Raw genomic sequence first — 13,011 nt, forward strand, 5'->3', positions numbered from 1 at the left:
CAGGCACAAGCGACGCCTCGGCGCCGCCATGATTGCTGTGGGCGCCGAGGGAAAGCGTTCGACTTCCCGCGCGTGCGTTCCTAAGAGCGGAAGTGACGCCGTCGGCCGGAAGCGGAAGAGAAGGTGGCCGAGGCTGGAGGAGAAAAGGGTGACTTCTTCGCCAGGAGCTTTGTGGGGATTGTCGGAACGAGTCTCGCGTGTCGGCCAGGCGGGAATTTAAGGTTGATTTTCATTTTGCAGTCTTGAGTCCATCTTCCTTTGCAGGAGCCCCGGTCTTTTATTTATTTTTTTGGCCCTCCCTGCGAGGTAGGCCGGCCTGAGCCCAAAGTCTACCAGCGATAATCTTATATACTTGGGAGTTTATAGTGTGGCTGTAGACACAAAGAATTTCTCTCTGGTACAGAACCCTTCAGTGAACTTGCAAAAATAAAATTATTATTAATAATAAAAATAATAATAAAATAATAATAAATCTTTCTCTTCAGTCTGGCCCATTGATATTGCAAGACCAGCTGATGCACGAGTTGAAAAGAAACCGCTAGAAAAAATAAGGGACTATCCTGACTTCCAAATTAAGGCGGAGTGATTGTGGAGGAAGAAATCAGTGTAATAGCAGTAATAGGAGCCCTTGGAGCAATAGCCAAAGGGCTGCCTAGATACATGGAAATTTTGAACTTATTAGAGCTGAATATTCTTGATTTTGCAAAAAAAAACCACCTTACTCGGGACTGCCTATATACTCAAACAACTCTTAGGTTCTTGGTTAGCACTTGGAACTGTTAAGTTTGTTCCAGTCCCAGACTGTGAATCAAAGATGTAGTGTAGTATAGAGTATAGTGTAGTGTAGTGTAGTGTAGTGTAGTGTAGTGTAGTGTAGTATAGTATAGTATAGTATAGTATAGTATAGTATAGTATAGTATAGTATAAATATCTGCTGATCCCATGTCCTTAGAAAGGACTCGACTGTGAATCAAAGATATAGTATAGTATAGTGTATAGCATAATATAATAATATAATAATATAATATAATATAATATAATATAATATAATATAATATAATAATATAATATAATATAATAATATAATATAATATAATATAAATATCTGCTGATCCCATGTCCTTAGAAAGGACTCGACTGTGAATCAAAGATATAGTATAGTATAGTGTATAGCATAATATAATAATATAATATAATATAATAATATAATATAATAATATAATATAATAATATAATATAATATAATATAATATAATATTATAAATATCTGCTGATCCCATGTCCTTAGAAAGGACTCGACTGTGAATCAAAGATATAGTATAGTATAGTGTATAGTATAATGTAATGTAATGTAATACAATACAATACAATACAAATATCTGCTGATCCCATGTCCTTAGAAAGGACTCGATAGAGCATCTGGCTGCCTGGGTAACGGACGATGATAATAATGTGTACAGCCCATACAACGGAAAAATAAAAATCATAAAAGGGATAAATAAGTTGACCCCCTCCTCTTTGGGGCAGCCCCTCAAATACTGGAAAGCTACTCTCATTCCCCCCCCCCCGGTCCTTCTTTTCTCTAGACTGGAAGGTGTGCGTGGTTGTGTATGAGTGGGTTCGCCTCAGTCTGGATTCCTGGTGACAAGTCCGTGATATTTTTCTGGGCAACATTTTCAGAAGGACTTTGCCCTTGCCTTCTCCCTTTTCCTATAGACTTGTCCCAAGCCAAGCCAAACGGGTTTTATTAACTAAGGTCAGATTCGAACTTGTGGTCTCAGGGGATTTCCACCCCACCCCACCCGCTTTTGACCATTCCAAACTGGCTCTCCTCGCGACAGCATGCTTCTCTTCACAAACCTGTTCCGTAGTTTTATTTCTCACGTTGGTTGTGTCCTCTTTTTTTTTTTTTTAATACACAGAGCAATCCGCCAAGATGGGGAAAGAGTTTGGAAACCTGATGAAAACCAGGCATGTCGTCACCTATTACCTGTCTCCCTTTGAACAAAAAATGTTCCCGAGCATTTCACACAAGATCTTAAACACCTGGAGGCGATTTAGCTCCTCCTTCTTCCGGGTGGTGCCTCGTAAGTAAGGAGGGCAGGGAAAGCTTTGGGGGTTTTTTTTGTTTTTTAAATAGGTTCCTCTAAAGCAGAGGTCCTCAACCTTTTGGGCAGCAGAGACCGGTGAAGTGGAGAGAGGTTTTTCCGCGGACCGGAAGGCGCGTGGTTTTGCGTGCTGCCTGCATCTCGCAGATGGGGTTTTTCTTGTTTGTGCGGACCGGTTGCTGGCACGCTGTTCCCCCCGGACCGGGCTTTGGGGACCCCTGCTCTAAAGGTTTTTACTCTTGAGGACTAGCCCCTTGGATTTCTGAAACCAGTCCACTGATCAATCAAAACCGGAAAGAGAGGTACATGAACAGGTGGAGATTCCTGTCCTGCCATCGCTTCTCAGCTGCTGTTATTGGCCAGGGTGTGCAGGAGGCCCCATTCAGAGGGGAAAAAAATTATTTGGCGCATGTAACTGTAACGTTCGGAAGGACGGCATGGATCAGCTCGTCCTTTCCAAGGTGCAGGAAGGGGTGTGCACACAGTGGGGGCAGCTTGTCAGCCCTTCGAGGTAGACCAGATGTGAACACCAAAGCCACAAAGACAGGGCCACAACTAAGCACAAAAGGTCTGTTGCAAGACGCTTGTCAAGTAAGTTTTAGGCCCATTTTACGACTTTTCTTGCCACAGTTGTTAAGTCAATCGCTGCAGATGTTCAATTAGCCACCTGGTTGTGAAGTGAATCTGGTTTACCCGTGAACGTTGCTTGCCAGAAGGTTGCAAAAGGGGATCTCGTGAGCCCGGGATGCTGCCATCGTCATAAACACAAGTCAGTTGCCAAGCATCCGAATTTTGATCCCATGACCACAGAGATGGCATGATGGTCGTAAGTGTGAAACACCATCCTGAGTCCCTTTTTTCAGTGCTGTTGTAACTGAGCGGTCGCTAAAGGAAGGGTTGTAAATGTGAGTAAGCCAGATTCATTTAACAGCTGTGTGACCAATTTAACACCTGCAATGACTTACTTAATGCTGCAAGAAAGGTCATAAAATGGCGCAAAACTCACGTCTCGTTTAGCAACATAAATTTTGGGCTCGATTGTGGACCACCTGTATTTATTTCAGGAAGGCGCTAGGTGGCGCGCGGGAGCCACAGAAAAACCGGAATTTGTCCTGTTTTTAATTCTCATCAACGGCCTTTGCAACCGTCCTTATCCCTGGCAACTTGATAAAAACAAAGAACAAGGAGATAAGTGCTGAAGCCATTAAATTAATAAACACGTGATTAAAATATTAATTAACCTGGCTAGGCAAGCATGCAGAAACAACAGCTGTACAGGCAAGAGACTGGACAGCCATTTGTCTGAAATGGTATAGGGTTTCCTGCCTGAGCAGGGGGTTGGACTAGATGACCCTTAAGGTCCCTTCCCACTTTATTATTATTATTACCTTCGGAGGCAATTACTGTAATCTATACATTCTAATGTGCGTTAAAACTTCCAACTTTGGTATCGTTTTGATTGGCCTAATCTGTGCCTAAGTAAGGGTGAAAAAAACTGTTTGGTCCATAAACTTTCCTTCTCTCTTGTGTTTTTAAGAATTTGTCATTGGGTACATGATTTATGCCTGGGCAAACGACTACAATAAAAAATTGAAAAGGAAAAACCCAGCTGACTACGAAAACGATGTGTAAGCAGAGTCGGTGGAAAAGAAAATTCCTTCCAGCTTTCTCTTCCCCCCCCCCTTCTGAAGATCTGACATAGTTGTAAGAACACTTGGATCCAATAAACCTCTTTCTGTTCCACCCTCAGGTGTGATCCTTTAAGCTTTTTTCAGGGGTACATAACTTCTCTGCTTCAGAAAGAATATAAAAATGTCATTGTGGTCTGAACGGAACATGGGGAAGGGGGGGTGTCTTTCCTCGCAGCACCAAAATTTAAATTATTCCACCGATAAAGAATATTTGTAGCTCAGGGTTGAAACATTAGCACTGATGAGGTTACCTAGTTGGGTAAATGAAACGTCTGCAAGAAAACCACCAAGCTCGGAAACCACCAAGGACCCCACATTACTATCCCTCCTCCTCCTCCTCGCAAACCTCTCTCCCTTCTAGCACAGATGATGTTACGTAGTTGGGTAATGAAACGTCTGCAAGAGAACCTGTCCTATTATCTACCTAATTTCTATCCATCTATTTTTTATCCATCTATTTATCTGCCATCTAATTTCTACTGCTTTCTATATATCATCCATTATTTTCTACATTTATTCATTTACCGGTTAAGCTCCGGATGCCCCTGACCTTAGCTCTTTCCGCCGTGACCTGAAAACTTACCTATTCGAACAAGCCGGCCTGGTCTGATGAGTTTGGGGTATTTTAATTGTAATTTTCATTAACTTTTTATTGTAATTGGGCTATTCCATTTAATTCTCATTTTAATTTTTGTATATTGTATTTTTATTGCATTTCATTGCCCTGTACACCGCCCTGAGTCCTTCGGGAGAAGGGCGGTATAGAAATTAAATTAAATAAATAAATTATTTTTTATCTACATATTTTTTTATCCATCTGTGTCTACTATTTTCTATTTTCCACCTTTTTCCTATTTCTCTTTTATCTCCCTTCTCTTTACTACTTTCTTACCTATTTTTCTATCTATTTTTCTACTGCTAAGCTTGTCAGCCGCCCTGAGTCTTCGGAGAAGGGCGGGATATAAATGGAATTAAAATAAATAAATATCGATCCATCTATTTTATCTACCTGTTACCTATTTTCTATCTATCCAATTCTCCATCCATCTATTCTATGAAATTTATATTAAATCGCCATTCCTGCGGCGGCGACCAAGAAATAGTAACTTTTTTTATTTTATTTTTTTTATTTTTTGGCCCAAGGGTCGGACGCAAAAGAGGACAAGGAAACAAAAACCAGGCTCAGCTCGAAAGGCGGGTCAGGCAGGAGGACACGCCCTCGTGGGCGGGGATTTAAGGAAAGAAGAGAAAAAAACACCATAGGGAGTGATGGGCGTCCCGCCGGACCAATCGACGCCGGGCGGGGCGGGGTGGGTGGGGTTTGGGCGAGAAGAGAAAGCTCCGCCTGTTTCATTCCCTCGTCGCTCCTTTCTCGGCCGGCTTTCAAGTTTGCCTCGCTGTGCCCCGCCTCGTCCGGCTTCGGCAGCCAGCGCGCACGCGCACGGGAGAGGAGTGGGGGGGGGAAGCGACACGGGCCGACGCCACGCCGTGCGTGAGGCGGAGAGGGAGGGAGGGGGAGGAGGAGGGGCGGGTCCTTCTGCGGTCCGCGCGCGCGTCTGTCAGTCCGGCCGCGGCGCGGCTGAGGGAAGGCGGCGGGTCCCGCGCGCTCGGCGGCGCCATGTCGGAGCGAGGGGCTTTCGTGGTGGGCGGCCCCCGGGGCTCTGCGGCCGGCCCTTCGCTGCTCCAGCCGGCGCCCGGCGCCCCGCCGTCGGCGCCCCAGCCCTCCGCGGGCTCCCCGGCCCTGGCGGCGGCGGCGGGTTCGCCCCAACTGCTGGCCCCGCCGGCGGTGCTTCCGACGCTGCCGCAGCCCTCGGCCTCGGCCGCCCTGCCCGCCGCTGGCCTGGGCGCTTCGGGCCCCGGAGGAGGATGCGGCGGCGGGGCGACCCCGGCTCAGGCCCCGGCGGGGTCGGCGGCCGGGGGTCGCCCGGTGCAGATGAACCTCTACGCCACCTGGGAGGTGGACCGGAGCTCGCCCAGCTGCGTGCCCAGGTCAGTGCCCATCATCCCCAGCCCTTAAAAGACCTCTGGGGTGGGGGCCTACCTCCCATCATCCCCAGCCGCCCAAAGACTCCTGGGGTGGCAGCTCAGCTCCCCTCATCCCCAGCTGTTAAAAGACCTCGGGTGGGGGCCCACCTCCCATCATCCCCAGCTGCCCAAAGACTCCTGGGGTGGCAGCTCAGCTCCCCTCATCCCCAGCTGTTAAAAGACCACTGGGGTAGGGGGCCCACCTCCCATCATCCCCAGCTGCCCAAAGACTCCTGGGGTAGCAGCTCAGCTCCCCTCATCCCCAGCTGTTAAAAGACCACTGGGGTAGGGGGCCCACCTCCCATCATCCCCAGCTGCCCAAAGACTCCTGGGGTGGCAGCTCAGCTCCCCTCATCCCCAGCCACCCAAAGACTTCTAGGGTGGGGTCCCACTTCCCATCATCCCCAGCCGCCCGAAAGAATCCTACGGTGGGCATCCCATCATCATCTCCATCTGTCCGAAGGCCCCTGGGGTGATGGACTACTTCCCATCGTCCCCAGCCTCTCAAAGACACCTGGGATGAAGAAGCAGTGATGCAAACCAGGTGGTAAAATTGGACGCAATTCGCTTCGCAACTGCCTTGCTTAGCAGCAGTCGTAAAGCGAGGACTGTCTGAAGTCTTGCATCCAGCAGGCGTCTCCCCATGCTTAGTGCAAGGCCAAGTGGGGTTCCTCGAGAAGAACGTGGTCCCCAAATCTTTCCCTCCTTCCCAAAATATGATCTGGGTGGCAGGTTGGTGCATTTACATCTCAGATAATGCGCTGAAGTTACTATATACTCCCCCAGTGCAAAGGGATTATGTACTCCTCTGTGTGGTTCCGGTTACAAGGACTTCCTCAAATTGAAGGTCCTTTGTGCCAACAGGCTACTGAGATATTCCTCTCTTGCTTAAACCTCCTTTTGACCAACATAGGCAGTTGCCACTTTATCCAGCCGGTCTGTTTGCTCCAAACAAATGTTCGTGGCCTTTTGGGCAAAAATCAGAAATTTGGTACAGTAGAGGGATGCATGCTATCTTAAAAGACATGTGCTTTTGTGAGTGCTGGCACACTCAGAAGATGGCATTTTTGATCAGCTTTTTTATTGTAAATTCTCGGTAGGGGCTGGCTAGATCTGCTTTCCTTCAAGGAAGAGCTGATTCAGGTTTGTTTGGGCAAGATGCGACAAAGGCAACCCGTTTCCAAATAAGAGAGACTTCTGAGGCCAGCGTTTCGTTATAACTCTTCACAAATCTGATTTTACAAAAGCAAACCTGTCTCCAGGTATCACCCAACCCAGTTGAATAGCTGGACATAAAGGTAGTTATATAAGGACTGGAAAAAAGATGACTTCGGGACCGGTCATTGCACTAATGACCATCCCAGCATCCTCACTACCATATGGATGGATGGATGATATAGATAGATAGATAGATAGATAGATAGATAGATAGATAGATAGATAGATAGATAGATGGATGGATGGATGGATGGATGGATGGATGGATTATATATAGGTTTATAGATGGATGGATGAATAGATGGATGGATGGATGTTGTTGTTAGTTGCGAAGTCGTGTCCGACCCATCGCGACCCTGTGGACAACGTTCCTCCAGGCCTTCCTGTCCTCTACCATTTTGATGGATGGATAGATAGCCTTTATTGTCATTTTTTTTTACTGTGGGCACAATGGCACACGTTAAAAATGAAATTTCGTTGCTTGCTCTCAAAGTATACAAATACGTAACACACATTTAATCATGCTGTATACAACATACGTATAGACATACACCCTTACATATAAGTAACATATATAAATATTAATCACTGTTTAGCAGCAGATATTCTGGGTGGCCCATTGTGGTCCTATGTCGGGGACCACCTGTGTTTTGATAAATGAATGCAAAAGTAGCATTGCCTTCCCTGTCCTGTTGCAAGAAGGATGTTTATCTCTCAGTGAAAGGATAAATATTTCCCTGCATTTTTTCCCATTTGTTGATGGAGGGAGTTGAAAAAGAGCTGTTTTAACCCTTAAGCCAGACACCCCTCGTCCCCGGCCTCGTCTATCAATATTTTCCTGTTAACAAGCACGCCTCCGATGGCTTTCTAATGTCCCTAGTTGTGGTGTTGTGTTATCATGTTTTTCGATTTGTCACTTGTTTCTCCTGAGTGGCATAGGTCTGGGGCTGTTTATTAGATAATGCTTTTTTTTTTCTTCTGAAGATAAGTTTTACTAGTGAAAAGGCTAGTTTTACTTTTTGGATTTTTTGCGGGGGTCTGAAATGTTCACTCAGTTTGAATTCAAGACTTTGTTTCTTCAACCTGCACTTGTTTCGTCGCCCTGCACCGTCTGGGGGAGAGCTTTTGACTACAGGATGTCTTTCAAATAGCTTTTTGAAAGCTAAATGTTAGCCGGATTTTAGCTGAAATCCATTTTTAAGTGCCAGGCCTCCTCCTTCAGGAAAATAAAAACAAAAGCTTGGACATTAGGACTCTATCATGTTTCCTCCTTGTATATTTAGATGGCGGGGGCGAGGCGGGGGGTGGGTGGGGGAATCCTGTATTTGCAGTTTATTTATTTTTTTAAAAAAAATCTTTACCATTTCTGCCGAGCTTTTTAATTGACAAGTTGCCTTGAGTAGCATCCGGGTTTGTTTCTTAAGATGACCTTGGCTGTTGCTAGGGTGACTTTTTAAAAGTAAACTAATCCATTGATTATTTGATTTTGATTTTTTTTTTGTATGGAGAACGGGTGCATCCTGGGTGAAAAACAGGAACAGAGTTTCTGCAGTTATTCTGAGATGGTCTGCATATCCGGGTGGTTGTCTTCTGTTGAACAGAAAATAATTGGTTTTAAGAGCGGAAGGCGTGATCAGAGCCACTGTTGTGTCATGTTTACTTGGGGAAATTAAATATTTTTTTTTTAAAAAAAAAGTGGGTGGTATGCGAAGCAGCAGTTCTTAGTCATCTTCTGAACACGTGGGAGTAGGGCAGGGGGTCTTCCAACTGGCCCCTTTGAGGACTTGTGGACTTCAACTCCCGGAATCCCACGTGCCTGGCTGAGGAATTCTGGGAGTTGAAGTCCACAAGTCCTCAAAGGGGCCAGTTGGAAGACCCCTGCAGCAGTGCCCCCCCCAAAAATGGAAATAGCACCATACCCTAGAGTCGGACGTGACTGGAGAAGAGAAATCTTTCCCTTCGTAATACTGGTAGGATTGTCGCTTGGTTGAATCCGTGTCGGACGGCGAGCTAAACGAACCGGTCTGCGCATTTGCACAGTAGTTCTGTTAAAAATGGGCCTGCTAGGAAACCTTTCCCATTGAAACGATTTTGCAGGCTAAAGGATGGAAATCCTCATTACCAGCCAGGCCTTTCCAGCTTCTGTCAGCGCAAAGACAATTTTTCTAACCGTTCCTTTCCCAATTTTAGCCTTTTCTTTTTTTAAAAAAAAGGTAACCCTGCTTATTTGGCATGTGCTAGCTTGTTGATCAGAAGGTTGGCAGTTTGGCGGATTGAATCCCGAGTGCCACGTAGCAGAGTGAGCGCCCGTTACGCGTCCCAGCTTCTGCCAACCTAGCAGTTCGAAAGAACATAAAAATGCAAGTAGAAAAATAGGGACCGCTCCGGTGGGAAGGTAACAGCGTTCCGTGCGCCTTTGGTGTCTAGTCATGCCGGCCACATGACCACGGAGACGTCCTCGGACAAGCGCTGGCTCTTCGGCTTGGAAACGGAGATGAGCCCCTAGAGTTGGAATCGACTAGCACGCATGTGCGGGGGAACCTTTACCTTTACCTTAGGTTTCCATCTCGGGAGGAAGTCCCATCTGAGGAGTGGGGGGGGTTTCCCTCTTTGTGGGACCCCGAAATGAGATTCCTGCCAGTAACATACGGAAAAGGCCACCGCTCTGACAACTCTTGTCCAATTCCCTATCTTTTTTTTTGGAGATGTGTGGAACCTAACCAGCGAAAATAATTTCGGACAGGCCATCTTGGAGCGCTTTCCTTTCCCTTCTCCCAAAAAAGAACGCGTAGCTAAAATAGCTCCCCACCACCAACCAACACCACCCCCCCCACACACACACCATTCCAGCCTTTAACTCTCAGCTCCATCTGTTGTTTTTCATGCCGCGTTAAAAATAAACGCCTTTTTGCCACCTAAAATAAATCCCAGGAGTTAGAAAGCTTGAGCCCCATTGATGAAAATCTGCAGTCCTGTTACACCTAAATTTTCAGGCTGCCTGGGTTACCGTTCTGTCCCGCTCCGGTGACGTTTCCAGATGTTTACCTGTCTACCTTTCTCCCTCTAGCATGCAGGAATGGTCCTTTCACAGGTGACCTTGACAGGTGCTGACTTAGTGCCAAGAGCTTGCTTGGAGAAACTGCGCAATCTGTCCCGGAAATGCTACGATGGGGGGGGGGGCGGGAAGAAGGCTGTTGCCATCCTGGTCCTTTGTTTGTACAGGGCGTTCTCAACTTACGACCACAGCTGGGACCAGTTGCTAAAGAAAGCAGTGGCTAAGTCCGATTTTTACAACCGAGGGAGACAGGTGGCTAAGAAGTATGAAATATAACTTTTTTTTGTTTTCAATGTGTTAAACAAATCACGGCAGTTCTTAAGTGAATTGCGCAGTTGTTAAGCCAAACCGGCTCTCACCACGAAGACTGCTGGTCAGAAGCTGAGAAGGTCACAAATGACCCTGGGACATTGCAAAAGGAGAGGCTCCTACACCACACTTTTCCTGTGACGAATACACAATATATATATATATATATAACGTTCAACCCACGTCTGGCTTCCTGTAACTTGGAACGGCGATGCCAGGATTTGCATTCCAGGATGCCAGGAGCATACGCTGTCTTCAAGGCAGGCACCTTTTCAGCTATTTATTTATTTATTTTTTACATTCTACTTTTGCCTTCTCTTCCGGAAGTTAAAAAAAAAACATCCCCAACCCGTGATCCGTTGGTGGAAATGAGCATAAATGAAAACGTGTCCACTTAAATCGGAGCATGACTTCATAAGAAGGGTCGTGGTTGAATTGTTTCCCGTAACAAGAGCTCCTTTCCGGGTTGTTTATGATGTCAGTAGGGGTTGTGTGTTCCGTTCCCTTCGGTGTAGGTGTGAGTTGCGTTTCTTTGTGGGTGTGGGTGTGTGTTGGGGGGAGGGAAACGGCAATGCTTTGTGGTAAACGGGCATGGCTCCGATGGAGACATCTGCCCGGATTCCTCCCCTTGTGTCAGTTGCAGGAATATTAGCAAATGTTGTGATTAGCAGCACATTGTGCTTATCCTAAAAAGGTTTCCGACGGGGGAGGGAAAAAGAAAAGAAAAAAAAATATCAAATAACAGCACAATTGGCGAGCGAAACTGGCAGAGACTGACGTTTAGCTGGCTAAAAAATCACATTAAGTGATCAAATGTATAAAAATAAACATAAATTGTTTGACGCGGATAGGCCTCGATTTACGGCCGTTCAAAGGGAGGTTTCTAACCCAGTTCCAAAGTTTCGATGGCCGCTGCGCCCGCCCCCCCGGTGGTCACGTGACCACATTTTGGGTGCTCAACCAATGACGTGCATTGACGGCCATGTGTAGCGCTGTGCGTCGCCTGCCGTTATTTTGCCCAGACCTGACCGTAGCGAACGTTGGATTCGTTTTACGACCGTTCCCGTCACTTAAGGAAGGTCGTAAAATCAGGACGGTCGCACGGACGGCCTGTTTGCAACCGTCCCGACTTAACGACCGAAACCGTGGGCTTAATTATGGCCGTAAGTACAAGGACTACCCGGAGACGGTGAGCCGTAAGGATGCAGCTGCCATGTTTTTTGTTTTTTATCTTAAAAGAAATTTTAAAAAAATTACTCTGACCTGGAACCTTGTTAAGTTGCTCAACAAGAGATCTTGAGACGCCCTCTTCGCCAGCTTGCTTCTGTTTGTCGTTGTGCTGTTGGGTGACACTAAAAGAGGCACGTGCTTCCTGGTCTGTGGTTCCCACAAAAAAGCCATACCTAAAGTCCTTCTCACAACTCTTAATTGTAGGTCGGAAGTACTTTGATCTCAGCAATTAAAAGCTCTTTTCTCCCCACCCACCCCCCATAAAGATGGGAAGCAGAGATGGAAGCTGTCCCTGAAAAAGCACAATCTTATTTGATAACAAATTTTTATGGCCCTCTCCTGTTTTACTACCTGCTCCGCAAACTACTCCGAGTTGATTCATAACAGTTGAAGGTCATAAAAAAACCCGAAAGCCATAAAAAAAACCGATCAAAAGTGTATACGCTGCGGATTCTTTCCGCGTATCGAAGCCAGGCGTTCCGAGACCCTTGCAAATCCCTTTCCGGATTTGCCCATTGTAAATTGCCGATTAGTTCGGTAGCGCTCACCCAAAAGTTTGTACAGGTGATCCTCAGCTTACGACGACGGATGGAAACTCATGAAGGAGAGAATCAACCTAGAACGAAGGAGGAATTTCCTGACGTTGAGAACAATGAACCAGTGCAGGGGTCAGCAACCTGAAACAGTGAAAGAGCCACTCGGAACCGGTTCCCTCACAAAATGAAAAACTGGGAGCCGCAAAAAAATGTGTGCGCATGCGCATACATGCACACATGCACAGAACAGGGTTTGACTGAAGAGTGGAGCCAAGGCGAGATATGCACCTACCCTGCATATATGAATTGATTGGTTGAACTTTTTTAGTCCCACTTTTTTTTTTTTTTTGACTGCACATGGCAGAGGACTGGGAGCCGCAGGAGACGGATGAAAGAGCCGCATGCGGCTCCGGAGCCGCGGGTTGCAGACCTGTGAACCAGTGGAACGGCTTGCCACCAGAAGTCGTGGGTGCTCCATCACTGGAGGCTTTTTAAGAAGGGACTGGACAGCCATTTGTCTGAAATGGTATAGCGTTTCCTGCTCGGGCAGGGGGTTGGACTAGATGACCTCCGAGGCCCCTTCCAGCTCTATTCTCTCAATTCTGTTTCAGGCCGGTTATGTTTGAAACTCGAGGTCCTTTTTACTAACGAGGCCGGCATAACTTCTGATTAAGAACGGGGTGCTAAACAAAGAGCGGGCCCCATTTTCTGAGAAGGCCGCAGCTTCTCATTCACAATTTGGTTTTCTGCTTATCCGCAACTTCGCCAACTAAAATTTCCCAACTGCTGTTCTGTAGATTTCCTGTTCAGGTTGGTTTTTTTTTTGTTGTTGTTTTTTG

The 13,011-nt window shown here is 46.5% G+C and overlaps 2 protein-coding genes across 4 annotated transcripts in view; both read left to right on the plus strand.

The window, feature by feature from the left end:
• The first annotated feature begins 104 nt into the window (after nt 1–104).
• UQCRQ (ubiquinol-cytochrome c reductase complex III subunit VII) lies at nt 105–3,851 on the plus strand. The gene is made up of 3 exons (XM_083374302.1): nt 105–221; nt 1,923–2,087; nt 3,646–3,851. The coding sequence occupies exons 2-3, from the start codon at nt 1,937–1,939 to the stop codon at nt 3,738–3,740; spliced, it is 246 nt and encodes an 81-aa protein (XP_083230428.1). The 5' UTR covers nt 105–221; nt 1,923–1,936; the 3' UTR covers nt 3,741–3,851.
• Nucleotides 3,852–5,379: 1,528 nt separating this feature from the next.
• PACS1 (phosphofurin acidic cluster sorting protein 1) overlaps nt 5,380–13,011 on the plus strand; it is a 37,561-nt gene continuing 29,929 nt past the window's right edge. For all 3 annotated transcript variants that reach the window (XM_083374364.1, XM_083374365.1, XM_083374366.1), the window contains exon 1: nt 5,380–5,788. In XM_083374364.1, coding sequence (XP_083230490.1) covers nt 5,418–5,788 — 371 coding nt within the window. In that variant the 5' untranslated portion in view covers nt 5,380–5,417. The remainder of the gene's footprint in view (nt 5,789–13,011) is intronic.

Source organism: Vipera ursinii (genome assembly GCF_947247035.1).
Source record: "Vipera ursinii genome assembly, chromosome: 15".
NCBI classification, from domain to species: Eukaryota; Metazoa; Chordata; class Lepidosauria; order Squamata; family Viperidae; genus Vipera; species Vipera ursinii.